The sequence below is a fragment of the Perognathus longimembris genome, chromosome 10, assembly GCF_023159225.1.
Source record: "Perognathus longimembris pacificus isolate PPM17 chromosome 10, ASM2315922v1, whole genome shotgun sequence".
In the NCBI taxonomy this organism is placed as follows: domain Eukaryota; kingdom Metazoa; phylum Chordata; class Mammalia; order Rodentia; family Heteromyidae; genus Perognathus; species Perognathus longimembris.
Window position 1 is genome coordinate 8,498,154 of NC_063170.1, and position 27,174 is coordinate 8,525,327.

The 27,174-nt window shown below is 51.4% G+C and overlaps 2 protein-coding genes, 1 long non-coding RNA gene and 1 other non-coding gene across 7 annotated transcripts; 1 reads left to right on the top strand and 3 right to left on the bottom strand.

Moving 5' to 3' along the window:
* Positions 1-2,825: 2,825 nt before the first annotated feature.
* Trnag-gcc lies at positions 2,826-2,896 on the bottom strand. The gene has a single exon. It is a non-coding gene; the product is annotated as a tRNA-Gly (tRNA).
* A 648-nt stretch (positions 2,897-3,544) lies between these two features.
* On the top strand, positions 3,545-6,147 carry LOC125358315. Of its 3 annotated transcripts, none has more exons than XR_007212297.1 (5): positions 3,545-3,768; positions 3,850-3,995; positions 4,098-4,244; positions 4,531-4,673; positions 5,829-6,147. It is a non-coding gene; the product is annotated as an uncharacterized LOC125358315 (long non-coding RNA). The 3 variants fall into 3 exon arrangements; XR_007212295.1 differs by having other exon boundaries at positions 4,131-4,244; positions 5,829-6,143; XR_007212296.1 differs by lacking the exon at positions 5,829-6,147 and adding an exon at positions 5,251-5,275 and having other exon boundaries at positions 4,131-4,244.
* A 1,365-nt stretch (positions 6,148-7,512) lies between these two features.
* On the bottom strand, positions 7,513-9,035 carry Exosc6 (exosome component 6). Its single transcript, XM_048355139.1, has one exon. The coding sequence runs from the start codon at positions 8,932-8,934 to the stop codon at positions 8,116-8,118; it is 819 nt and encodes a 272-aa protein (XP_048211096.1). The 5' UTR covers positions 8,935-9,035; the 3' UTR covers positions 7,513-8,115.
* A 578-nt stretch (positions 9,036-9,613) lies between these two features.
* On the bottom strand, positions 9,614-27,161 carry Aars1 (alanyl-tRNA synthetase 1). 2 transcript variants are annotated; one of them, XM_048355134.1, is made up of 21 exons: positions 27,030-27,161; positions 25,836-26,000; positions 24,132-24,320; positions 23,046-23,191; positions 20,994-21,185; positions 20,757-20,901; positions 20,293-20,438; positions 19,691-19,799; positions 19,402-19,552; positions 18,383-18,507; positions 17,822-17,966; positions 16,075-16,253; positions 14,795-14,908; positions 13,772-13,978; positions 13,134-13,318; positions 12,457-12,565; positions 11,871-11,984; positions 11,268-11,387; positions 11,052-11,138; positions 10,565-10,678; positions 9,614-10,149 (listed from the first exon to the last, which is right to left on the bottom strand). In XM_048355134.1, the coding sequence occupies exons 1-21, from the start codon at positions 27,123-27,125 to the stop codon at positions 9,964-9,966; spliced, it is 3,024 nt and encodes a 1,007-aa protein (XP_048211091.1). In that variant the 5' UTR covers positions 27,126-27,161; the 3' UTR covers positions 9,614-9,963. The 2 variants fall into 2 exon arrangements, with proteins under 2 accessions (XP_048211091.1, XP_048211092.1); XM_048355135.1 differs by having other exon boundaries at positions 27,005-27,124.
* Positions 27,162-27,174: the final 13 nt, after the last annotated feature.

Here is a 27,174-nt window from a genome sequence, read left to right on the forward strand (position 1 = left end):
CAGAAGTGGTGTAGCTCAACATGATAGCCTTGAGCTGAAGAGCTCAGGGACAGTGCCCAGGCCCTGAGTTTAGCCCCACAATCTAAAACAAAAAGGGATGGAGTTGTGGTTCACATGCTTAGAGTGTTTACAAGTGTAAAGCCCTGAGTTCAAATCCCAGTATGAAAAAGAAGTGCTGGTTGCCACCACTCTACCAACAAAAAGGAAACAACATTTTCCTCCTAACATTTAGCTGTGTGCTTGGTTGGCAACCATAATTTCCACATAAACCTTCAACCAAAATGTGGACAAGGGGCTTTAAATTTGAATTTCAAATCTGTTCAATTTACTTCATTGGAGCCAGGCACTGGTGGCTCATGCTGTAACCCTAGCTACTCAGGAGGCTGAGATCCGAGGATGACGTTCAAAGTCAGTCCAGGCAGGAAAATCCTGAGACTCCTATGTCCAATTAACCACCAAAAAGCCAGAAGAAGAGCTGTAGCTCCAGTGGCAGAACACTAGTTGTGATCTAGGGACAGCACCCAGGCCCTGAATTCACTCAGGACCTGTACACACACTCACAAGTTTGCCTCAGTAGCATTTCATAAAATAAAATATTACTGGCTTTCCAAGCATCGAACAGTCGGGACCACCTCCTCCTACCCAGGAGCCCTGCAGTCCCTCGGGTCAGCCCAGAGAAGATGCCAAGTGTGCTGCCACGTCGTGTTCCAGGCCCATTGCTTCCTGGGCTGCTTTTCTCTTGAGTTAAAGGAAATAACCTGGATCTGGGAAGTTGTTGGTCTGAAGACAATTTTCTGAACTTGAGATTGTTTTGAAAAGGGCGCTGCTTGCTCTGAGCCACCCTGGTTCTCAGCAGTAGCCAGCAAACAGAGGCTTAGCACCGGACAGGTGCGAGGCGTGGGCATGGGGCTTGGCACACAAGCAGGCCAGGGCTGGACAGAAGGCTCAGTCCTGGGCAGGAGGCAAGAGAACACTGGAGAATTAACTCGGACCGACTGGAGCAGAGGATCTTCTCAAAGGACCCGAGGACCACAGGATCTTCCAGCCTTTTGATGGTACCACCCCAAATTCTGAGGCCTGGGCCATGGGACTGATTCTGACCATGGGTTGGGTCGGAAAGAAATGGCACAACTTTCTTGACCCTTGGGATATTTTTGTTTCAGAATATCCGATAGAGACAATTTATCCTTGTCTAGCAGCACATCCAGAATGACTCTCTAGAGTCAGAGTCCAGCCCTAGGTGGGGGACCAGATCTCTCTGAGGCCAGGCCCGGCTGCCCATTGACGGACTGATGCTCTGTCTTCCCCAAAGCTGAGTCACAGGACCGGGCTCTATGTACACAGGGCCCTCTCTCCTGTTCTCTCTTTAGCTATGGATATGGCTGGAGAATCCAGACCTGGCCCAGCCCGGCCTGTCCAGAAGAGGCATCAGGGCACAGACATTTTCTGGTGAGTATATACTGGTAGCCTGTTGGCATGGGAGACTGATTGCTGGCTTGTTTGAATTTCCCACTTGAGTTCCCCTGAGATGGGACAAGGACCCCAGAAGGCTCCCTAAATATGCTTGCCCATCTGAGAATGAGGAGGTCTCTCATCTACAAGTTTTGTCTGTAAACTGAGGGAGTTGATTCAGCACATTCTCGCACCCTTTTCTTTCTACCTTTCTTTCCAAGTGTGAGTACATGTGTATTTGTGTTCTGGAACTGGGACTTGAACTGAGAGTCTCATGCTCTTGCTTGGCTGTTTCTGTTTACGACTGGGCACTTGAGCCATAGCTCCACTTCTGTCTTTTTGCTGATAATTGGAGATAAGAGTCCCTCAGTCTTTTCTGCATGGGCTGGCTTCAAACCACGATCCCCAGATCTCAGAACTGCTGAATAGCTAGGCTGACTGGCATAAGCGACCACCGCCTGGCTCGGGCACCCTTTCTAACTGATGAGTCTAGCCACCATCCTGAGGATTGGGTGGGTTCTGCCTTGCTGGGAGGAGGGGGACACTGGGTGAGCCGTACTGCTGCTAAAGTTACTTAGTGATAGTCTCAGCTCATCTCCCTGGAAGTGGGGGTGGCAAGGCTAGGGTGTGGGTGGCTCCAGCTGGATTTCAAAAGTGGTTATGTCAAATCCCTTCCTGCTAGCCATGGCCTGAGTGGGTGTCTCCCGTAGAGACCCAGTGTGAGGGGCTTTTCACTGCGCTGGTTTGAAAATTGTGGTGGAAGGATTGTCCCCCACAGGTTCCCCTCCTACCCCACACAGTAGCCTTGAGGACCCTTGAAGAGCTGGTTCCCTGCCCACAGAGCTATCTCTGCAGCGGTCTTAGTTCTCTTTCAGTGGGAGATCCTAGGCTTGCAGGCTGCAGCCATTATCCCAGAGGCCGTTTGCCCTGGGGGACAGTGGGCAAGGCCCTCCTCCAGGGTATTAGGTCTCAGTGCCTGCAAAGGGAGGCAGGCCCCTGCCTGGAGCAGGGGGGCTATAGAAGTGCATGTGCCCAGCCTGCTTGTCTCAAGTGGGCAGCTGCCTGTAAAATCTATTTTTCTTTTGCCAGTCCTGGGGCTTGGACTGAGCACTGTCCCTGGCTTCTTTTTGCTCAAGGCTAGCACTCTACCACTTGAGCCACAGCGTCCCTTCTGGCTTTTTCTATCTATGTGGTGCTGAGGAATGGAACCCAGGGCTTCATGTATAAGAGGCAAGCACTCTTGCCACTCCAAATCTCATGCTTTTACACAGTTACCCCTAGCTAGTTAAGACATTTTTGGAAACAGGAATGAGACTAAGAACAGGTTTAAAGGGGAAGGAAAAAGAAGGGAGAGAAAACAAAAAACAGCCCTGTGCATTGGCCGGGAATCGAACCCGGGCCTCCCGCGTGGCAGGCGAGAATTCTACCACTGAACCACCAATGCTGAGACAGTATCTGTGCTTGCAGGAAGACTCAGGTGGTTGACCGACAGCTCGGTGTCGGAGGACGGGGCCGCCGCGTGGACCGGGGGGGGGCGTTTGTGGTCTTGAGACGCTTGTCTTGGCCACTGCCCCCCTCGAGGGAGCACCCCACCTCCCCGCAGAGGGGCCCGCCACTCCCGCTGCGGCGACGCGGGCTGCTTCCCCTCCTCCACCGGAACCGGCTGCCGGGCGCATATCCGGGCCGCCCATCCGCAGCCGAGGCGGGGGTGGCCGGTAATCCCGCGGGCAGGAGGGGAGGGCAGGCCTCGATCCCACCCCAGGGGCCTGCAGGAAGGGGGCGCGAGGCCTGGCGACACCCGAAGCCCCCACCCCGCCAGCTGGCCCCCCTGCCTGTGTGAGGCCTGGCTTGCCTGCTGGCCATCTCCCTCCCCCCCCCCCCCCCCCCCCCCCCGTGGCGCCCGCTTCTGATGGAACTCTTCCCTTTCATCCTTTGCCAGACTGAGATCCAGCAGCCCGTCAGCAGGGCCCGAGGGCCCCCAGCCGAGCCATGGGCAGGTCTAGGCTGACTGACCAGAAATCCGGGGCCCGATTGTGGTTTCCCCTCCTGCTACCTAGAAGGGCCCGGGGGCCCCACCAAGCAGACACCAAGCAGGAGGAGGCTGGTTTGCTGGGATCCTGGTCACGTCCCTGGGTTCTAGCGGGGAATCCTGGCATTCTGAAGGAGAGCTGCTGGCTTGTTGTTTCCCCGAGTTCAACTAGGCACCAAGCAGAGCCCCTGGCCCTGGACAGTGACCCTCCCCTCCCCCTTTTCCATTTGTTTCTGCAGTAATTATGACCCAAACTACCAGCTGCGCAGAGAAGGCCTGCCTTACAGGTGGGTGAGTCTTGCCCCCTGGGTCCTCTAGTGGAACAGATGGGGCAATGGCCTGACTATTGCCCCATCCTGTCCATGTAGGGTGTATGGATACCAGAGGATCCCCCCACTCATCAACCAAGTGTCTACCAAGATTCGGAGGACTCCTGTGGGCCTGGGGGTAAAGAGCAGCTGCAGCCCCTACAAAGCCTCCAGGAATAGCCACCTGCCCTCCGGGCAGATCAAGTGTGAGTGACCGAGCTCAGGCTTTGCCTGTAGAGCTAGGGAGGAATGGGGCAGTCTCACCCAAAGTGAGGGTGAGTCTCTGAGCTCCTGTGGCCTCTGCCCAGCACGGGTACCAACTCCAGCCCCCCTCCCAGCAGTGCACACTGCCGAGCTGCACTCCATCAGGGAGGCCCTGAGCCAGATCAAAGCCCAGGTGGACAGCCTGCTGGAGAGTCTGGAGCACATAGACAGGCAGAGGGATCCGTCTGCAGGTCAGTCACCTGGCACGTGTTCACTTCACGCTCTCTTGAAGGTATGCCCTGCCTGCAAGCCTCCCTTCCCAGAATGCACCTCTTCTCCCCTTGCTCTGGCTCTCCCTGTGGCTTTGTCACAATAGCCCTGTCCACTCGGCAGGGCGCCAGAGCAGTGTCCCACCTCCACTCATCCACCTCCTGCTCTCTGGAGACCTATGGCTCCCTTCATTACTTGCTGGGCCCCCCAAAGGGGGTCCCCTGGCCTTCCAAAGTCGACCATTGACTATTAACTCTCTCTGCACAGAGACAAAGGGCAATGAAGAAAACTGGGGTCTTGAAAATGGAGGCTCCTCATGCAGAATTACTGAGTCCCCACAGGAGCCCAAGGGCCTAAGGGCCCATCCAGAGGAAGCCAGCTCCAAGGGAAACACAGACACTGCACCTGCAGTGAGTGGCCTACCTTCCTTCCCCTCTCCCCAAACGTGTTTGGGTCCATGTGGCTTCCCAGTGAGCAAGGAACACTAATTTACCTGAGTCCTCAGTAGAGACTTCTATCTTAAAGCAGCACCCAGGAGAAGGGGCTATGCCCTGTTTAGTATGCCAACTCAGCTTGGTTGGCTCAAGTGTACCAGAGGCGTTTGCCAGGCATTTGGGTTAGTCCTGGGCTGAAATGTCATCTGGGAAGAAGGGGAGATTATAAAGAGAATGTCACAGGTATGTCGTCTCCCATTCCTGGCTAAGAACCACCTCTTAAGCTTTTAAACCCAAACTCTGTCCTCTTTTATTTTTGGCTGTACTGGTGCCAGAAGTCAGGGCCTTGAACTTGCTAGGCAGGTGCTCTACCTCTGACATGCCTCACACAATGCAGTTTCTGCTTTTTGGGCTGTACTATATCATGTCCCTAGGGAAGCTGTGGCCCATAGATGTTTCTGGATAGAAAAGAATCAAACCTAGAACTGACAAGGGCCCTTTGTGTAGAATTAAAGGGCCCTCCTACATTCCATGGTTTGGTTTTTTTCTCCAGAGCTGAGGACTGAACTCAGGGTCTTGCTAAACCTACACTGCTTCTTAGGTCTAACCCAGCAAGGGCAGGACTGCTGAGGGGAGGGGAATTTGGCAAATTCCTTTCCCCCTCAAAGGTGTGCAGAAGGCCCTGTCTCAGAAGGCACCAAGTGATTGCAGAATGGACTACATGGAAAGGATGCTTTATTTTGCCTGCTGTTTCTGGGTTCCCAGCTCTTAAGAAGAGATGGGGCATGTGCTTCATTACCATGTCCAATCCACAGTACCCCTCTCATTAAAACGAAGTTTAGGCTGGGAATGGGGCTTGGTGGTAGAGTGCTTGCCTAGCATGCATGAAGCCCTGGGTTTGATTCCTCAGTACCACATAAGCAGAAAAAGCTGCAAGTGGTGCTATGGCTCAAGTGGTAGAGTGCTGGCCTTGAGCAAGCTTGGGGACAGTGCCCAGGCCCTGAGGTCAAGCCCTAGGACTGGCAAAATAAAGTCTAGAATAGCCCCATTACAGGGATGGGGGGGGGGGTGTTCCCTAGCTGTGCTATGCCTCCTTGACCACTAATCCATGGTCGTTTTCTTCCACTATAGGTGAAGAACCAAGCATCTCACTAGGGGGCAGCCAGGAGGTGGGAACCCTTCTAGGACCATCAGCTCCATGGGCTGGGCTTTTGGAGGCCTCTCAGCTGCACCCACTTAACCAGAGGCACTCATTCTGGAGCCAGGACAATGGGAGTGAAGGCACAGATCAGCCATCAGCCAGGTGTCCCCCGTGGCTGTGCGGGGGTCGTTTCCCGATGAGTCCTAGGGAGGGAGGCCTGGGACAGCCCAACAGCAGCTCCACATCCTAAATGCTGCCTTAGTCGCTCTGCCACTCCCCATGCACCAGTCCTGGTGGCGTGGAGCACTGTGGCAGCCAGCCACAGTGGTGAAACATCTGCGCTCCCACAGCCTGACACAGCCATTACGGTCCTTGGTGTGTCCCCCCCACCTAACTCCGTCTAATTCTTAACCCCATGCACCCTACACAGCCACCCTTCTGAGTAGGACTTTTTTTTTTTCTTAAAGGCATCTGGGAGTACCATTTTCATGTCTCATTTCTTGTCTTTTTTTTGTTGGTTGTGGTGCTTGAACTCTGGGCCTGGGCACTGTCCCTGAGCTCTTCAGCTCAAGGCTAGCACTCTACCACTTGAGCCACAGCGCCACTTTTGGTTTTCTGGTGGTTTACTGGGGACAAGTCTCAAGGACTTTCCCACCCAGGCTGGCTTTGAACCGAGGTCCTCAGATCTCAGCCTCCTGGGTAGCTAGGATTATAAGCATGAGACACTGGTGCCCAGCACGTCTTATTTCTTTTTTCTCACTAGTATACTAAACATTTCAGATCTGCACTAGAAAAATGTTATGTCAGAAGGAAAAAATAAAATATGTATTTCTTCTTCCTGGTCAGGGATCCTTGTTGTGGTTCCAGAACTCCTGGTCCTTGAGCTATTTTGGCCAGCTCGTCCTAGAGAATTTGAGAAGCACCCTGAACTAACCAAAATTTGCAGGTGGGGTGCAAAGGAACCAAGCTGCCTGGCCTACAGAAAGGCACTCTCTCATGACTTCTTCCAGTCCAGCCCTGAGCACAGAGGATTCTGTTACCCTAAGAGGAAGATCCGATCCTCATGGTCAGTCAGGCAAGCTCTGCCCTATGGATGGGAGTTCTCAATCTCCAACTCTTCCTCCTGGCAGCTTACCTGCCCTCCCCTGTGCCCACCCCCCCCTGCTGCTCAGGGCCTTGCTCCCAGGAGCCAAGGCTGAACAACAGTCAGCCCAGGCCTCCCCTTTCTCACCAGACCTCTCACTGTGTGGCTCTACTGGCCAAGAAATAGGCCGGCACAAAAATGTGAAGAAAACAATTCAAATAGCCCTCCTGAGCCATGATCCTGCCCCCTACTAAGCCCGGGATAGGACACAGCGTACCCTGGGGGGTATGAAACTCAAGTTTTGCCACATTTTAGTGATTGCCCTCAAACTGACATTTGAGTGGGCAGTTTTCTCTCCTCCAAACCACACTCCCCACACCAATTCCTGTAGCTGCTTCACCCAGCCTCTTCAGCTCACACTGGCCTACGGACAGAAACATCAAGTCAGGGCTGTCCTGAGACTGTGACCACAGGGGCCCAAGAACACTCTGCCTGGCTCAGAAGATCCTTGCTCTTTTAAGTCCTGTTATCAAGAACCACAACATAAGACTTTCTCTTCAAATATAAAAAGGACTCTTTTTTATATCTTAGCTAGAGTAGTGGAAAGGCACAGCCTCTCACTTGCATCCTCTGAAAAAAACAATGGCATCCCAGGTACGTCAGAGTCCATGGCCAGCCGGCCCAGGGTCAGTCCTTTACATGACCATCGCTCCAGGTCTCCTGTTGCAGGTGAGTTCAGCTGAAATTCTTCCCAACTAGAAAGTAAGGCTGTTTTCGCAGATGTCTTCAAAGGGTCGCAACTGGGAGCCGGCTCAAGTAGCCAAGTCTCTTTAATGTAAAAAGCTGTTCCAGCCGGGGAGTCCGTACCCCTCCCTACTCAGGAGGCCAAGATCTGAGGATGGAGGTTCGTAGGCAGCCTGGTGGCCAAGTCCCTGAGACTTTAATCTTCAACCACCAAAACACCGCAAATGGAACTTCGGCTCACGAGACAGAGCCCTAGCCTTGGGCAAAAAAGCTCCGGGAGAGCGCAGGTCTGAGTTGTGACCCAGTGCCCCCGCGCCGTTCCCCCACCCCCATAGGCTGCATCAGCTGGGGCTGGATCTCCCCACATCCATCCTCTCAGGTGCGTCAGCTTCTTTAACTCCCGCAGTCAGGTCACGCAGGGTAAGGGCGGCAGCACAGAGGCTCCTGACTTAGGAAGGGGAGGCGGCGCCCCTCCGACGGGCAGCCCGCACCAGACACTGCTGCAGCACCGGGTAGAGCCGCTGGCAGCCCTCGAGGCCCAGGCGCACGGCCTCGGCCCAGCTCTCAGTCTGGCCGCCTTCCCCGCTGCCTAGCACCCCGGCCACCTGGTTGAGGACCGGCATGAGGGCCACGGTGAGGCCGGCGGCGGCGTGCTCCTCCTCGAGCCTCGTGGGATCCAGCAGCCAGGTGGGCGCGGGCCCCGGCGCGAGGCTCAGGCCGCAACCCACCACCAGGTCGTACATCTCCACTCCCGCGTCGGCCAGGGCGAGCGCGGCGGCCGTGAGCGCGGCGCCCAGCGCCGAGCCGCCGTCCTCCAGCAGCAGCGCCGACACCTCGAGCTGCGCGCGCGGGTACCGGCCCAGGCGCACCGCGGGCTCCAGCGCCTCCTGCAGCGCCAGCGCCAGCTCGCGCTCCTCGCCGCCGCCCGGGGGCGCGCGGCGCCGGCGCCCCGAGAAGGGCGCGCGGCGGAAGTCGCAGACCAGGCGGCCGCGCAGCGCGGCCGGGGCTTCGCCCCCCGTCCCGGCCGGGCCGCCGCCGCGCTCCCCGCCCTCGGCCTGGCGCGGGCCCGACACGGCGCACAGCACCTTGGTGCCGCCCGCCTCCAGGTAGGCCGAGCCCTTGGCCTGGCTCAGCAGCCCGGCGCGCGCGTACACCGGCCGCAGCCGCGTCGGGTCACGGGCGGCGGGCTCCTCGTCCTCGTCGGCGGCGTACAGCTGCGGAGGCTGGGACTCCTCCGGCCCGCGGATGCGGCGGTGGTCCCCGGGCATGGCGGCGCACGGCGTGGGAGCCGCTTCCGCCGGCCTACTGCCTGGCCCGGGGCTCTTCCGCCGGCTTGAAGCCGCGCGCTCGCGCGGGGGCTGTCGGGAGAGAGAGCGGCGCGCGGCGACACCGCCCCCTCGCGCCCCGGAGGGAGAACGCACACCGATGTGGGACCCCCCTCCCCACCCCCACCCCCAGTTCGCCCTATCTGGGAGTTGGTGCAATCCACCTTATTCCAAACCCCACTGTGGTAGACTTGAATAAACTGGATTCAGGCCCGGCCAGGGTGTCTATCCTATTTTTAGGTCATAGAAGCGGTAATGATGGAAGAGTCAACAGAATGGAGACAGTAGCTGCCTGGCCCCTGCTAATACCTGCAATACACCCGAGCAATACTAGCATCTGCAAGAGGGATGGGGACCCAAGACAGGACGTTCTTCCTGGGAGGCCAGGTGAAAGGCTCATCTTTGCTGAACTTATGTCTCTCCGTTTCACCCCACCTCATCTGCCGCTACCCCCAATAAACATCCTGCTGCAACCACTCTGAAGGTTCAGGGGGCTGGAGCCAGTGAGGACTACAAAGAGAAACCAGCTAGGGCCATGGCCTGTATTCTAGACACAGACACACAGAGGTTATATGACAGGGGCCCCCTTACAGGAAGCATGGAAATGGCAGGCACCATCAGGTATTGCACATGGTCCTTTTATTCTCTGCAGTTAAAAAGGTTTCATGTCTGCAGACCCAGAATCCTCAAGGTGGGGAGAAAACTTACTGCAGACACCAGCATGAGGATTATTAAATAGCAATTCTTAGGTAGTGGTTCTAGACAGGTGGCGCTGATGTGAAAGGCTCAGAGCAGTAAATACAGAGGGACACTGAGAGTGGCTCCGGGTGTGTTTCAGTTACTGCTGGGTTAGGCTGGATGGGGCTACTCAGAGGTCTCAAAATTCAGCTGTCCTTGTGGCAGATGGAAGGCTTCTGGCTAGGATGATGCATCTGGTTGACAGACACTTCCAGTGAGAGCTGCCTCTCTGGCTCAGTTCTTGACATCTCCTAGGCGGAGCTGAGCAAAGGAAGTAGCCAGCTGCAGCGCCTCCTGCAGGCAGCCCACGTTTTTGCCTGTGGCCTGGGCAGACACATCTTTGCCACCCCCTTTGCCATCCATCAGGCCAGACACTTGCTGCACCCACTCACTGGCTTTCAGGCCGCGGTTGGCTGCATTCTGGAAGATAGGAAGGGGAAGTGGGAGTTAGAAGAGGATGGGTTTGAGGGGTGAATGAAGAGACAGAGTTAAAAGTAGCTACTGACATCCACTCCTACCCTGGGTGATGCTACTAGAGGTAGAGATGGATGGACTCTACCAGGTGTTCTAGGGGGGCAGCCGCTGGCTGTTATCAGAACAAAGGCAAGTGGCAAAGCCAGGTATCAGCCAGTACAGTTAAACATTCTCCATCAAGAAGGCCCGAGATAAAAGGGACTGGAGGTGACAAACAGTTGGGCAGATCAAGCGTTTCCTATAGGGGCTCTACATGCACAAGCAGGCCTTAGCAAACGAACCAAGCTCAGAAGGTACACAGCGGCACCTCCACTGGCACAAGGGACTCAGGGCTTGGAGGCAGGCTGCGGGCAGTGCTCACCTGGGGAACTTGACACAGGCACGTGATCTTGCCAGCCTCGTTGTCCACGGTGAAGAGCATGGCAGATGTCTGAGGGGAATGTGTCTTGAATAGCTTCAAGGCTTCATTCAGAGCCTGTGGACGGAACCTGGCATCAGGCCACAGCTCTAGGCAGGGGACCCCACTCTCCACAACAGTTTGCAGAGCTCCGCCCTTAGAGCACCACCCTAACCCCTTCCAAGAGGGGATGTTGCCCCCAAAGAGCTCAGATGGCCGGGAACCCAAACACAGGGCCCCGCCTACACTCTAGCTCTGAGGTCTGCCTTCTACCTCTGGGGAGCTGTTATCCCTTCTGGCCACCAGATCTCCCCTAGGGCTCGGCCTGACCTCAATCCTAGAGTGACCCAGAGCTACCAAGCCCAGCCATCATCCACCAAAGGGCTCATGAGGCAGGAGGGAAGGGGACATGAGACAGACAGGGCCGGCCTGGACCCCAGTCCCTGGTTGCCTTGGCTGAGGCGCCGCTCTCCATCTCCAGGATGACCAAGGGCTGGTTGGGGTTACTGTCAATGAGCTGCTTCGTCTTCTCCAACACCTGTAACCAAACCCAGGAGAGAAGTTCAGTCCAAGGGCCCAGACCCCCAAAGCCAGGCAGCAGTCCCTCCAGGATCTCAGAGGAAACCTTCTTGGCTCCCTTCCAGCCACCCACCCCGTCAGCACTCACTCGCTTCTGGACATCAGCTTTGCTGGCCCGGTCTAGGTCATCCATGACCTTCTTCAGGGATTTCAGCGTCTCTCGCAGTTCATCTTTCTGCCACTGGGGGATGACGGCCCCAGCCAGGGCCTGAAACCAGGACCAGAAAACCATCTGAGTCTGGGCTACAAGAACCTAGGACAAAGCCCCCGCCCATCCCACTCCTCTTTGTCTGTGAACCAAGCCCTCAAGACTTCATGTTTGCTGGCTTTGAGCAACTGCTGCAACTGTCATAAACAGGGCTGGATGAGAAAGGAGAGGTTCAATGAGGACTCTGATCGCAAATCTGGTCTTGAACACAGTCTGGTAGGGCTTACGAGAAGCCCTAAATACTAAGAAACACCAGGGGGGCTTGGAAACTGGGGTCCCTCCATACTGCCCACAATCCCTCTCAGTGAGCAGCAGGCAGGGCCCAGAGGTCTCTGGGAAGATCCATGGAGTTCCCCTTGCAAAGCTGTACAACAACTGAAGTCCAGTGAACACAAACAGGACCTCAGTGGCTCCTATGGGAAGACAGGTCTTACTCCTTAGACACTAAGAAACAGGTGATACGCAAAAGGGAGTCAGCCTCACCTCACCAAGATCAGCGATCTCCCTCTGAACATCCTTATTGGGTGCGGTCTGGGCCTTCACTTTGGTCTCCATGACACACAGAGACTTCCTTAAGCTGTCCGCCTTCCTGAGGGCCTGGAGGAGGATAGTGAGAGGTGTAACTAGGCAGGTCACTGACGACAGTGTGTGCACAGCTGTGGAAGTGCTCGTGGAAGGTTGTAGGGCATACACCCAAGACACAAGGAGCAAATGCTGGTAGCCTCCTGGCCCAGAAACGAGCTCTGCCTCACCCAGCCATCGGCAAGGTCTGAACACTCACTCAGGCTCAGTGGGGGACTGGGAACTTACCTATAAGGAACACTTTTTACTCTATGGAATGATCAACCCTTAGGATTCGGAACAAACTAGAGTTCCCAGTGCCAGAGCAACCGATCTTTTAAGCGGGCACCTCGCACCAGGTACACTCAAATATCTCACAGAGATTAAACGTGACAGCAGTGGTCACTTGTTTCTGCCAGGCAAGGTAAGTGGAGGACATCTGGCATCTGGAGCAGCCACAGAACGCTGCCTTGTTCACCTAAGCCCCATGCTAGCCCGATCCGCTCACCTTCTGGGCTTCAGCACCTGTGACAGCAACAATCCTCCGGATGCCCTTGGCAATAGCTTCTTCAGTCACAATCACAAAGGCTCCTGCGTGACTTGAGTTCTGCAGATGCCTGAGAGGTTGAACAGAATGGTCATTGTGAAGAGGAAGCCCAGGAGTCACAACAGGAAATGGTGCTTGAAGACCCTCACATTTAAGGCAATTTTCCAAGCATAAGTGTTTAAACAAAGGCAAAAAAAAAAAAAGGGAGAAGAAAGGGACTGGGAATGTGGCTTAGTCGTAGAGTGCTGGCCTAGCATGCACAAAGCCCTGGGTTCAATTCCTCAGCACCACATAAACAGAAGAAGCCGGAAGTGGCGCTGTGATTCAAGTGGTAAGGTGCTAGGCCTTGAGCAAAAGGAAGCCAGGAACAGTGCTCAGGCCCCAGGACTGGGAAAAAAAAAAAAAAAAAAAAGAGGAAGTAGAAGAGCAGACAAAGCTTAGGTTTGAGCTCTGAGCAAGATACCATCTCTCGACTTCATTCCAACTAGAGGAATGGGGATATAGCTTAGTGGTCGAGGATTTTCCCGGGGTATGTAAAACCCTGGGTTTTATCCTTGCATGATGAGCCAAGAAAATGACATCCTCAAAGGTGATGGCAAGGCGACACCCCTTATTGCTGCTCCTCCGGTGGTACTCACGTTCCCCCACAGAATTCAATGGAAGTGAGAGAGCCGGCAGGCCCAGAGGGGTCGTCCAGCAGGTGGGACACCGGGACCCCAATGGAGACGACTCGTACAGGGTCAGGATAGGTCTCATCAAACACTGCCCGCAGGCCCTGGATGGCTTTCGCTGCTGCCAGGGGACAGTCCTGGGTATAGACGGGCTGCCATAAGAAGAAAACAGGAAAAGATGCTGGGGAAAGAACATCTTGAAAGCTGCAGTAAGAGGCAGCAGAGAGAGCACAATTCTGCAGAAAGGATTTGAAGGACTGAACTCTGGTACCTGCCCTGAGCCTTCTGAAATCAAGTGCCACGTGCAAGGCAAGGGAGTCAAGAGGCAGACATTGCTAACTTTGTTGTTAAACTCGAGCCAAGTCTTATGTGAATGCACTGTACATAACTAGAAGAGTCAAAGGAGGGAATACGTCAGGGACCTCCTTTCCCTCTGCACCAAACACCACCGGTACCAAAGGGTCTGGCAGGCACTGCTTTAACCAATCTACGTGCAGGGCAGGCAGGTCATGGTACAGCAAAGTGCGAGCACGTGGACTGCTGGGCCTCTGCTGTAGCAAAGAGTAAGGTTTATGACCCAAGAACTTAGATCGAGGCCAAACTACCTTGGCTGCCTCAATCATCGCATTAGCAATCTCCTCGGCCTTCTTGATCTGTTGGGTCGACATGGCTCCCTTGGCGGTGAAGTCGAAGCGGAGGCGGTCAGGAGCGACCAGTGAGCCTTTCTGATCAGCCTCCCCGAGCACCGAGCGCAGGGCGAAGTTCAGAATGTGGGTAGCTGTGTGGTTGCTCATCACGGGTCTCCGCCGGGGCTGGAGCAGGGAGGTATGAGAAGAGGTCAGACTGCCAATAGTCCCCAACACATGGATGGTCAGGGTGAAAACCCTTAGCAGTGTGCCTATGTGACAAAACTCTGGCCAAGAGGATGTGGGAAGGGATGAATACCACGAAGAGAGGAGTCATGCCCTCCCCTTCTCCCACTGCTAGCGACAGCAATTAACCACGGCCAAATCTGACTCTGTGTCTGTTTTTACCATTGTATTTATTTATTCTTCAATACCTGCGCTTGCACCTGGGCCTCATGCTTGCTTGGCTTGGCATTCTACCATTTGAGGCACGCTTCCAGCCCTGCCTTTTTGCTTGTTATTTTGACAAGCCACATAGATTTTTTTCCTGCCTGGGCTGGCCACCACTTCCTAGAGAGTTCTGCTTCTTTTTGTTTTTTTTCCCTTTGCCATTTCTGTGCTGGGGATCAAACCCAGGGCCTTGAACATGCTAGGCAAGTGCCCTACAACTGAGCTATGGTCTCAGTCCCACCCCCCCACCCCCTTTGTTGAGACAAGGTATCACTGTGTATCCCAAGCTGGCCTTGAGTAATCTCTTCCTACAGTCCTTTGGCCTTGGCATCCCCCACGCTGTGACTATAGGCATATGCCACCACAGCCGGCACCTTAAGAAGAACCTGAGGCGAGGAATGCCATCTGTAGAGGAGGTCTACAGGATGTGCGTGCGAGTCCCTGGTGAAACAACTGTCTTAGGAACACCCAGAGTTATTGTTTGGCTAGTCTAAAGGCAAAGGGGGTGACTGCTAACTAGATCCAACGGGGGAAGAGCATGATGCAGCTCACCTCATCAAGGAACAGCCGGACTTGATCCCCCACTTTCAGGCTGCCATAGATTGTTCCTATGTGCAGCACATACCCTCCTCGCACCTGCGCATTCTTCACGGTAAACTCAGTTTTCTAGGAGGCAAGCAGGAGACCAGTAAATAGTCAAACAGTATCAGTCCTCTAGGTACTTATGTATATAAATTCAAATATATACACTACGTATATATATAAAATGCACATACCTACATGTACACATATGTATACACACACAAACTCCCTTCACACAAACTTGTTATAAAATTATACACACAGGAAGTGGCGGTGTGGCTTAAAGTGGTAGAGTACTATCCTTGATCAAAAGAGCTCAGGGACAGCACCCAGGCCTCAGTTCAGGCCCCAGGACCAACAAAAAATAAAATTATACATATTCTCTAAGAAAAGCTTTAATAGTAACCTGTGTGTATACACATAAATGTGCTACCATTATTTATAGTAGATATACACAAATACAAATAACAATGAGTATCTTAGAGAATTCAAATGCTATTATTAGAAATCAGATGCCTAATCAGATGACCAATCTCGGGGGGGGGGGGGGGGGGGCTGGGAATATGGCCTAGTGGTAAAGTGTTCGCCTCGTATACATAAAGCCCTGGGTTTGATTCCTCAGCATCACATGTATAGAAAAAAGCCGGAAGTGGTGCTGTGGCTCAAGAGGTAGAGTGCTAGCCTTGAGCAAAAAGAAGCCAGGGACAGTGCTCAGGTCCCCAGTCCCCGCCCCAGGACTGGCAACAAAAACAAAACAAATAAACTAAAAAAACAAAAAAACAAAAAAAGACCAATCTGGGGAGAGGCAGAATGTTTGCTAGCAGTTTCCTTAATTATAAGCAAAGGATGTAAGAGCTGAGGGTCAGCCTTTGTACCAGGGTGGCAAGAATTCTCTTACATGGGCTGGGGATATGGCCTAGTGGCAAAGAGTGCTTGCCTCCTATACATGAAGCCCTGGGTTCAATTCCCCAGCACCACATATACAGAAAAAGGCCAGAAATGGCATTGTGGCTCAAGTGGCAGAGTGCTAGTTTTGAGCAAAAAGAAGCCAGGGACAGTGCTCAGGCCCTGAGCCCAAGCCCCAGGACTGGCAAAAAAAAAAAAAAAAAAAAAGAAAGAAACATTAACCACAGAAGCCAACCAGGACCTGTGATGCGTCTGCTCCTTAGGGACCGAGCACCAAGGAGCTAAACAAGCTCCGAGGCTCCGCCCAGCCCTCCCTGACTAACAAGGCGGAAGTGATGGCTCACATCGTCACTGCTGTCATCGATCTTCACGAGGTAGCCTTCGTCGTAGATCTGCCCTCCCTGCTCAGCGTAGAAACAGGTCTTGTCCAGGACCACTCCACACTCCTGGCCGGTGGACACCTCTTCCACAAACATCTTTTCCCTACGCAGAGCCAGCACTGTAGCCACTGTGCTCTCAAACACTGCTCGATGCAAATGCACATAGGGAAAGATAATCAGTAAGTTTGATCACACATTTGCGTGTGTTAGCATCCCACGAGGAGCCTCCTGCCGGCTACACAACCACTCAACCAGAGCTGTACACCCCGCCTTATTCACACATTCTTAGCTGGCTTTTATTGGACTACTTCTCAATTCTTCTTCAGTCCTAATTGTCTAAATTTTATTTTGAAAGCAAGCCCATTAGATTCCACAAAAAAGCTAGCATGCTAGTTTCTCCCTAAAGAATTAACACTCAAGTTGGTGACTCCATTTGTGTCCCAGGAAACGAGGACAGTCACTGACCCAGTTTCCTGGGTTGCAAGCTTCCAGTGTGAGCACTGAGACAGCTCTGAGAAAACTAGACAGGTGGTTATACCTGCTCTCAGAAACGAGCCGGAAACGTGGTAAATCTGACTGGAAATATAATAGTAATAAATTTCCTAGTTCAAGACCACGAAGAATATATTTAGGCCAGGTGCTGGGTGCTCGCACCTGTCATCCTAGCTACTCAGGAGGCTGAGATCTGAGGATCATGGTTCGAAAGCAGCTTGAGAGACTCATCTCCAATTCTGAGAGACTCATCTTCAATTGACCAGCAGAAAGTTAGAGGTGGAGGCATGACTCAAGTGGTAGAGGAGGGCTGGGGATATAGCCTAGTGGCAAGAATGCCTGCCTCGGATACACGAGGCCCTAGGTTCGATTCCCCAGCACCACATATACAGAAAACGGCCAGAAGCGGCGCTGTGGCTCAAGTGGCGGAGTGCTAGCCTTGAGCGGGAAGAAGCCAGGGACAGTGCTCAGGCCCTGAGTCCAAGGCCCAGGACTGGCCAAAAAAAAAAAAAAAAAAAACAACAAATCAAGTGGTAGAGGATCAGCTTTGAATGTAAAAGCAGAAGCCCCTGAGTTCAAGTCCCAGTATCAGCACAAAAAAAAAAAAGACAAAATCAATATGTGACTCACTTGTTTAGATTTTAGTGTAAGATACTGTCATAACAACAAAGCAAAAACATTTCTTGTTTCTCTTTGTTTTTTTTTTTGTCAGTAGTGGGGCTTGCACTCAGGACCTGAGCGCTGTCTCTGAGCTTCTTCATTCAAGGTTAGCGTTCTGCCACTTTGAACCACAGTGTCATTTCTGGTTTTCTGGTTTCCCTGGGCTGGATTTGAACTGCGATCCTCAGATCTCAGTAGCTAGAATTACATACTTGAGCCACCAGCACCTGGATGTTTGTTTCTTTAGAATGCTATTATATGATGCAAAATTCTGTAGCTACTGCGGATCGGTCCAAGGTCTCGTCTTGTTTCCCGGAAGTTTTTACAATGAAGGGAAGTTGGTAAATGAAGTCCCTATAGTTTAATTTTTTTTCTTACAATTTCCTGTAACTATTACTGCAAAATAAGATTAGGAAAACTACTGGCCCAGGGTGTGCAAGAACGAAAGTGCACAGCAGGACTGCAGCACACTGGAGAGGATGTTGCTTAAACTTGAGACTCGTCTCTCAGAATCCCCCACACAGATGGCACAGAAACAGAAGGATCCCCAACAGCCTACCATAGCTGCCACTGGAGTCTGAATGGTAATTATACTTGGGTGAGTCATCTGTGGCTTCCAAACCCTTTGCCCGGAGCTCTTCGATGGCATAAATGTCCAGCATGATGAGGTCTTCCCCACCTGCTCCCTTGCCCTGTGACTTTAGCTGCCAGGAACAGAAACAGGCACTAGTTACTTCAAAATAGGAGAAAACGAGTCTTTTTTAAAGAATTCGAACTTGGAGGTTGGAGGCGTGGCTCAGGATGGTAGAGCGCCAGCCAATGAGTGAAAGCGTCAGATACCAAGTTTAACTCCCATTCTTGGATCCAAAAAAAGAACTTATACTATACAGAAGGTAAAGTATATTCTTTGTTGGAGGGGTGCCTTCTAGCACTGCAGTGCATCCCAGGAGTCTGCCAACAAGATGATGGGAACTCATGCCCAGAAAACTAAAATGCCTCCCACATTACTGCTAAATAGCCCCCGGGAGCAAAAGTGCCACCAGCTGGTGTAGGGAGAGAATTTTGAACTCTTTAATAGAAGGAACGTCGTATTTGCAGTCTCACTCTCCACGCTCTCTACCTGAGCCAGTTTCCTCTCCTCTTCAAAGCCATCCATGTCTACCACCAGGCCCTTCTCTTCAGCAATCAGTCCCGTGAGATCCACCGGGAACCCATAGGTGTCATACAGAAGCCAAGCAGTGTCTCCTGCAGCATGATAGATGTAAGTCAAGATAACATGAGCAGCCCCCTTTCTGTGCCCAGCCCCCCACCCCCGCTCCGGAAGATGATGGGATTAGAGGCAATGCAAATGAGTCTCCCAGTCAGAATACCCATCATGCCCTGGAACACCGACATTAGAAAGCACTAGTGGGTCTCCTGGCAAAGTTCTGTTTCATCAGAACCTTTTCTTTATATATATCAATAAAAAGAAATTCTAGCCGGGTGTCAATGGCTCACACCTGTAATCTTAGCTACTCAGGAGGCTGAGATCTGAAGATCGAGGTTCAAAGCCAGCCTGGGCAGGAAAGTCTGAGACTGTTATCTCTAGTAAACCACTCAGAAAACTGGAAGTGGTGCTGTGGCTCAACTGGTAGAGCACTGGCTTTGAGCTGAAGAGCTCAGGGACAGTGCCCGGGCTTCATGCATGCTAAGCAAGCACTCTACCAATGAGCCACATTCCCAGCCCACACCTCCTTTTAAATGAGCATATATTAGCTAAATAAAGGGGGGATTTCACTGAGACATTTCTCAGTAAGTAGCTAGGCTGGTCTAAATTGTTCTCCTCCCAAGTGCTGGGATTACAGGACTGTACCACCATGCTTGAACTTACACTAGACTCCTAAAAGATTTTTCCTCTGAGACATGAACTTGGGAAAGGATTTTTACTTTTTTCTTCTGTATTGTTTAAATATCTTACTGCAACAGTTTACTCCTTTATTATCTTACTCTAAAAAATCTGACTTCACAATAAAAGCAGTTTAACCATCTTTGCTCAGTGTCAGTGAACATGAGAAGCCTGGGACAGGGTGTGAAAGAGGGATTGCCTTTCCCACAAAGATGTCACAGCCCAGATAGAGGAAGCCACAAGGCAGGCCTTACCCGGAATGGTCTTGCAATCTCCCAGGCTCTGAATTTTTCGGTCCAGGATACGACGCCCCCTGCTTAGAGTCTTCAGAAACTGCACTTCTTCTTCATTAATGATGTCTTTCACCATATCTGGGTCCTTCTTTAGCTCAGGAAATGCATCTCCCTGATAAAGGAGCTCAATGAAGTGAGAGGCTACTCCAGGACCCCCATTACAAACCCATTATTAGTATTTCGTTCCCACCTTGCCCCTTTTAAAGTGTGACTTCATTAGGTAAGAGGCGAGCCGGGAATTACTACCTACCAGGGATTGAACAACAACATCAACCAACGTAGCAAAGAAACCCCTGCTGGCATTGAGTTTCTCATGGGAGTAGCGAACAGCCCGGCGGAGAATCCGTCGTAACACGTACCTGTAAGAGGAAGACACTAATGCCTTGCCCACAACATTCCCAGCTAAGGGTTGTCCTAGGCCCTTTGGAATTCTACCCAAAGTAATATGACCAACTTTCGGTCCTGCTCTTGCAGACATTTTCTTCTAGCCTAAGCCTGCATCTCTCTGCATTCTCCAAGGTCACTGTGTTAGTTCAAGCATAAACTCAGTAACCTATCTACAACTACACGTCAAGGATTACCCAGGGAAAACCCTAGTTTTGTTATCCTTCAATGTTTGGCTATAACAAGAGGCAAAATGAGAACATATGCATGTGATCTTATGCCCTGTCTGTCAATAATGGGTTTCTTGGGGCTACCTCAACACTTGTCCCTAACCAGCCCCTGCCAAGATCCCATCAGACAACCTCAAACAAAATCCTTACCCTCTGTATTTCTCCACAATTTAAAGTGGCATATCTTAAAGATAACCTGAAACACTTCAAACCCAGCCCGAGTGTACCATGCACTCACCCTCGCCCTGTGTTGTCAGGCCGGCCGCCGTCAGCCAGGGCCACAGTGATGGTCCGAGCGTGGTCAGCTAGCACCCTGTAGGCCATGTCAATCCCGTCCACGTCGTCAGCACCGACTTTCCCAGTGTATGGCCGGGCCCCTGTGCCCTACAGGGAAACACAGAAGGTGGCCCATTACCAGAGAGCCCTTGTGGTGCTCCTCTGCCCAAGGAGGTTTCCAGGGAATTGAGAAGCATCTGGAGAAGAATGACTGCACCGCGAGATCTCATAAACCCAAGAGAGGTGACAGCGAGGGAGTAAAGAGCCAGTCCTCTACGCTCACCAATACAACCTCATGCTATTAGCAACGAGGCAGGCAACAGGTACCCTTGGGTGGCAAAGCACCTGATCATTTATCTTTGACAGTACTGAGAGTCCAGCCTGCAAACTTCCACAGAACTCTCACATTTGTAACAGGACTAATACCTTCTGAATGGCTTCAAAGTAAGGAACAAAAAGGTCCGTGTCATAGTTGGACATCTTGTTCTGTAACACAGACACCAGTCGCTCCAGGCCCATCCCTGTATCAATGCTTTTCTTGGGAAGAGGTTTCAGAACCCCATCGGCCTCCCTGTGGGAATCAGAGGAAGAGGCAGTTGAGGCGGGGACGCTCCAGGAAAGGGACTGCTCGTAGTAGGAGGGGACTGGGACACAGGGGACTACCTGTTATACTGGATGAATACGAGGTTCCAGATCTCTAGAACGTTGGGGTCATCTTGGTTGACAAGGTGTGCGGCGTCCCGACCACCAATGCGGTCATAGTGGATCTCACTGCAGGGGCCACACGGGCCGGTGTCACCCATCTCCCAGAAGTTATCCTTCATGTTACCAGGCAGGATTTTGGCGTCATCCAACCTTCATGGAGCAGGGAAAATTAAGCCCAGGTATAGTCAATGATAAGGATTCTGCCTGGGGCTGGGAATATGGCCTAGTGGCAAGAGTGCTTGCCTCGTATACATGAAGCCCTGGGTTCGATTCCTCAGCACCACGTATACAGAAAAAGCTGGAAGTGGCGCTGTGGCTCAAGTGGCAGAGTGCTAGCCTTGAGCAAGAAGCGAGGGACAGTGCTCAGGCCCTGAGTCCAAGCTCCAGGACTGGCAAAAAAAAAAAAGAATTCTGCCTGGATTTCCTTTTACCACAAAAGGAAATCTTTACGATTTTCATACATAAGTCCCATTCTTGGCAATTATTCAGATTAAGCCTATGTACAAATTCATCTAAAGAGACAGCATGTGATCCTTTCAAGTAGGACTATAATAGAATACTGACACATGTGCTATAGTCAGAACAAATAAAATATACAATGATATGCATTTAGCCTAGAAAGGAACATAGGAAAATGAAAAAGTTTACGCTGAATAGGATCAGATTTTTTTGGGGGGGTGGGGGGGGGACTGAATTCAGGGCCTGGGCACTGTCCCTGAGCTTCTTTTGCTCAAGGCTAACACTCTACTACTTGGGCGCCACAGCTCTGCTTCTGGCCTCTTCCTCCTCCCTCCTCCCCCTCCCTCTTCCCCCTCCTCCCCTTCCTCTTCCCCCTCCTCCCCCTCCTCTTTCCCCCTCCTCCCCCTCCTCTTCCCCCTCCTCCCCCTCCTCTTCCTCCTCCTTGCCAGTCGTGGGGCTTAAGACTCAGGGCCTGAGCACTGTCCCTGGCTTTTTTTTTTTTTTTTGCTGAAGGCTAATAGGGCACTCTGCCTCTTGAGTCACTGTGCCACTTCTGGCTTTATCTGTTTATGTGGTGCTGAGGAATGGAACCCAGGACTTCAAGCATGCTAGGCAAGCACTGTATCAGTAAGCTATATTCCCAACCCCTGGCTTTTTTGGTAGTTTATTGGAGATAAGAGTCTCATGGACTTTCCTGCCAGGGCTGGCTTCAAAACGTGATCCTAAGATCTCAGGCTCCTAAGTAGCTAGAATTACAGGTGTGAACCAGCTTCTTTTTGTTTTGGTGCTATTTGATACCATTATATTTGCAAAAGAAATACCATTGTCTCATATATAGAATACCACTCTATAGAAAAAGGCAAACATGGGCTGGGGATATGGCCTAGTGGCAAGAGCGCTTGCCTCGTATACATGAGGCCCTGGGTTCAATTCCCCAGCACCACATATACAGAAAATGGCCAGAAGTGGCGCTGTGACTCAAGTGGCAGAGTGCTAGCCTTGAGCAAAAAGAAGCCAGGGACAGTGCTCAGGCCCTGAGTCCAAGGCCCAGGACTGACAAAAAAAAAAAAAGGCAAACATGCAAAAAAGACAAACAGGGCTATAAAAATTATATATATATTAAAGGCCTGGAAGATGAAATACGGAAGATCAGTCTATTAACAATATTACCTTAGGGACCTTCATTTACATTTTTATTCTTCTATATGATTTGAATTTTTACATGTGATGATACACATTTCTTTCTTTCTTTTTTTTTTTTTTTTGCCAGTCCTGGGGCTTGGACTCAGGGCCTGAGCACTGTCCTTGGCTTCTTTTTGCTCAAAGCTAGCACTCTGCCACTTGAGCCACAGCGCCACTTCTGGCCATTTTCTGTATATGTGGTGCTGGGGAAATGAACCTAGGGCTTCATGTATGGGAGGCAAGCGCTCTTGCCACTAGGCGATATTCCCAGCCCTACACATTTCTTTTGTCAGTCATGGGGCAATGTATTCTAAGTCCTGTGTCCCTGGCACTGTTTAATCACTCTTAGCAAATGGGTTGCACACTTACCCTAAATTTTGCCAGATCTGTTTGCATTCCAAATCTGGTTCTAAGCCAGCTGCTTCATCCCCACCAAAGTAAGTAACATAGAGTCTTTCAACTGGAATACCAAACTCCTGGGTCAGAAGTTCCAGAGCCATCTTACATGCCAATTCCTACCAAGAGAGCAAGAAGATAAATAGAAAACACAGCCAAACCAAATATATGTCATAAGTGCAGAAAGAAACTAGACCCCGAGGGCTAAGAACATGGTTCAGTGGTAGAGTGCTTGCCTAGCATGCATGAAGCCCTGGGTTCAATTCCTCATACCACATAAACAGAAAAAGCCAGAAAAAAAGAAAGAAAAGAAAAGAAACTAAAGCCTGAGAACATGAATTCAAAACTATAATATCTTTGTCATACATTCAAACTGATGGTCAACTTTTTTTTTTTTTTTTTTTTTTTTTTTTTTTTTTGCACCAGTCCTGGGCCTTGGACTCAGGGCCTGAGCACTGTCCCTGGCTTCTTCCCGCTCAAGGCTAGCACTCTGCGCCACTTAAGCCACAGCGCCGCTTCTGGCCGTTTTCCGTATATGTGGTGCTGGGGAATCGAACCTAGGGCCTCGTGTATCCGAGGCAGGCACTCTTGCCACTAGGCCATATCCCCAGCCCCTGATGGTCAACTTTTGTAAGAAATTCTAAATAGAGCCTGAAACCATCAAGTTGTAGATACTTCTAGGTAGTCTTACAAGTACTGAATTCCTTTCACGTCTGCATCCTCTAGATGACTGTGTTTCATGTTTTAAAACAAGTAAAAGTAGGGGCTGGGGATATAGCCTAGTGGCAAGAGTGCCTGCCTCGGTATACCCGAGGCCCTAGGTTCGATTCCCCAGCACCACATATACAGAAAACGGCCAGAAGCGGCGCTGTGGCTCAAGTGGCAGAGTGCTAGCCTTGAGCGGGAAGAAGCCAGGGACAGTGCTTAGGCCCTGAGTCCAAGGCCCAGGACTGGCCAAAAAAAAAAAAAAACAAAAACAAGTAAAAGTAGAATCTAGTTCCCTAAGGGGAAATGACCTATTTTCTCAAAACTCCCAGAGTTCTCCTGTGCTGGACTTACCTTGAAGTAATCTCCAAAGGACCAGGAGCCCAACATCTCAAAGAAGGTGTGATGGTAGACATCCTTGCCCACATCATCGAGATCATTGTGTTTACCCCCAGCCCGGATGCATTTCTGGGTATTAGCAGCTCTGCTCAGCTTTGCCATAGGATGAGTCGGATCAATTGTGTTCAGAAAGATGGGTTTGAACTATAAAAAAGAAAGAAAGAAAGAAAAAGGATGAAGACAGCACAAGGAACCTCAATGAAAGCTGTTGATGAATAGGAGATTAAGGGGAGGTAGGAAAAGAGAAAGCAAATAGAGAAATAAAATAAATGCATATCTGAAATATTATAGTGGAACTTTTCGTGTACAATTAATACACATTTCAAAAATAAGAATACCAGGAAAGTAAAACAGACTCTGATGGCGTAGAGCAGGAAACAGCAATACAAGAAAAGTTAATGAAAAGGGTAAATGAGAATGAATACAACTGAAGTCATTTATTTACACGTGTGCAAATAGAACAGTGGAGGTGGCTCATGCCTATAACCCTAGCTACACAGGAAGTTAAGATCTGAGGATCGCGGTTCAAAATCAGCCCAGGCAGGAAAGTCACTGAGATGCTTATCTCGAATTAAACACCAGCAAATAGGAAGTGGTGTTATGTCTCAAAGTGGTAGAGCACTAGCCTTGAGCAAAAGAGCTCAGGGACAGTGCTCAGGCCCAGAGTTCAAGCCCCATGCCATTCCCCCCCCCCCAAAAAAAAATAGAGCGACGGAACCTGCTGACATTATTTTAAGAAGGGGCAATGAAGGCTGGGAATATGGCCTAGTGGTAGAGTGCTTGACTCCTATACATGAAGCCCCGGGTTTGACTCCTCAGCACCACATAGAAAAAGTCAGAAGTGGCGCTGTGGCTTAAGTGGTAGAGTGCTAGATTTGAGCAAAAAGAAGCCAGGGACAGTGCTCAGGCCCTGAGTTCAAGCCCCAGGACTAGGAAAAAAAAAAGGCCAGATCAAAGGCAGCTGACATTGGAACAACTTCTTTCTGCATCTAATTCCCTAAAGGTCCCCACCTCTTCCAGTGCCCCCACTGCTCAAAGGCTGGTTAGAACCGAATCGCCAAAGGCTGCCTTGTGAAAGGTGGGCTTCTTGACAAGTCTCCGATGTCCAGAGCTTGTATCATCTTTCTGCGTTTGTTTTTGTGGATGCATTTTTTTGGCAGTCCTGGAGTTTGAACACAGGGCCTTGCACTTGCTAGGCAAGCTACGCTATTATATCATTCTTCTGGAAGAACCTATTCTAAAACTGATATGCTGTTTTGGGCAGAAAGGTGATGGGAGGAAAAACAAAACTGAGAGTAAAACAAGTATGAGTTGATGAAGGACTGAATGTGGAGGGATGGTATTTCCTACCATCTACCTAGCAAGTGCAAGGCCTTCTGTTCATACCTCAGTCCTGCCAAAACCAATACATGCTAACAATAGCTAAAGTTTCAAAGTCGATGTGCCAAGTTGCATTTTAATTGCATTATGGATTATCTATTCACTTCTCATTGTAAGCACTATTATGGCTCCTCATTTCTCAGTCAAGTTCATGACATAAAGTCACAAAATAAGTGACAGAACTGGGATTCCAAATCCAGGAGCTGTGTTTTCAACCCGCCAGTGCTCTGCTGACTACTATATGTACAGACAGCCAAGAAGAAAGGGGAAAATCTTTACCTGGTTCATGCCTGCATTGGCAAAGAGCAAAGTGGGATCATCCAATGGGATGGTGGCAGATGAATGAACATAGGTGTGTTCATTTCTCCTGAAGAAATCAATAAACCGCTTCCGGATTTCCCTCGCTGTTAGGGGCGAGTCCATCTTGAAAGTCACCTCAAAGAACTAACCAAAGGGGGAGAAATGAAGAAAAATTAAGAGAATTGAAATTACAAGCAAGCATTACACAAGCCTCCTGGCTTTTCATGCCAAGTCAAAGCAGGACACAGGGTAGCTGTGTGATCCTAAAACCTGTATGTTATAAGGTCCAAGGCTAAAATCATCAAAGCAAAAACTGCCGTGCCAGCAGAGAGCAGCCCCATCCATTCCTTCTCCCCTTGCCAACCTCAACAGGCTCAATACAGCATTACACAAAGGTAGGACTCCCCGTCTAGGTTGTAGGAGATGAGAACCAAGTCATCCATATAATCTAAAAGGTCTCTAGAGTTCAAAACCAGCCTAGGCAGGAAAGCCCATGAGACTCTTAACTCCAATTAACCACCAAAAAAGCCCAAGAGGAGTTGTGACTCGAGTGCCTTGAATGAAAAAGCTAAGGGACAGTGCCAGGCCTTGAATGAAACCACCAAGGGACAGCACCAGGCCCTGAATCACGCACGCACACACACGCACTCACGCACACATACACACACACACAGCTGAACATGACCCTAAGGGACAGTGTCAGGCTGTGGATGAAAACACTAAGGGACAGCACCAGGCCCCGACCCCCCCCCCCACACACACACAGAGCTGAACATGACCCTCCGGGTTCACGGTATACTATTCTGTAAGAATTGAGAGAGAATGGCTTCCCACAGGACTCCCTCCATGTGGGCCACCCAAACCCAGGCCTGTCCCCCTAGACGACTGAGGTCAGGGAAGATAAAACCTTAGCTTTGGGCAAACACATGATGGCAGCCGTGATCTTCCTAAGGTCTTGCTTGGTCCTCAGCAGGCACACCGAGGCCGCCCCACCTCCAGCGCTCTAAACCACCCCTCCACGCCATCCTCAAGTCCCCCCCCCCCCCCCCCCGGCAGCCCCGGCCGGGCTTCCCTGGGCCCGGAGACGTGGCCCGGGGGCCCTGCTGCAGCTGCCGCCCTTATCCTCCCAGGTCCCAGGCTCCTCTCACCGACGCCGCAGTTGCCGGGCCACACCCGCTTCCCCCCTAGGGTGCGGGTCTCGAACCACTCGCGGTGCCCACCAACCAGGCGCTCACAGCAGCTCGCCCCCTTGACCGCGCAGAGGCGCATGCGCACAGCAGCACCCGCCTACGACAGTCATCGGCCAGTAATCTGCACG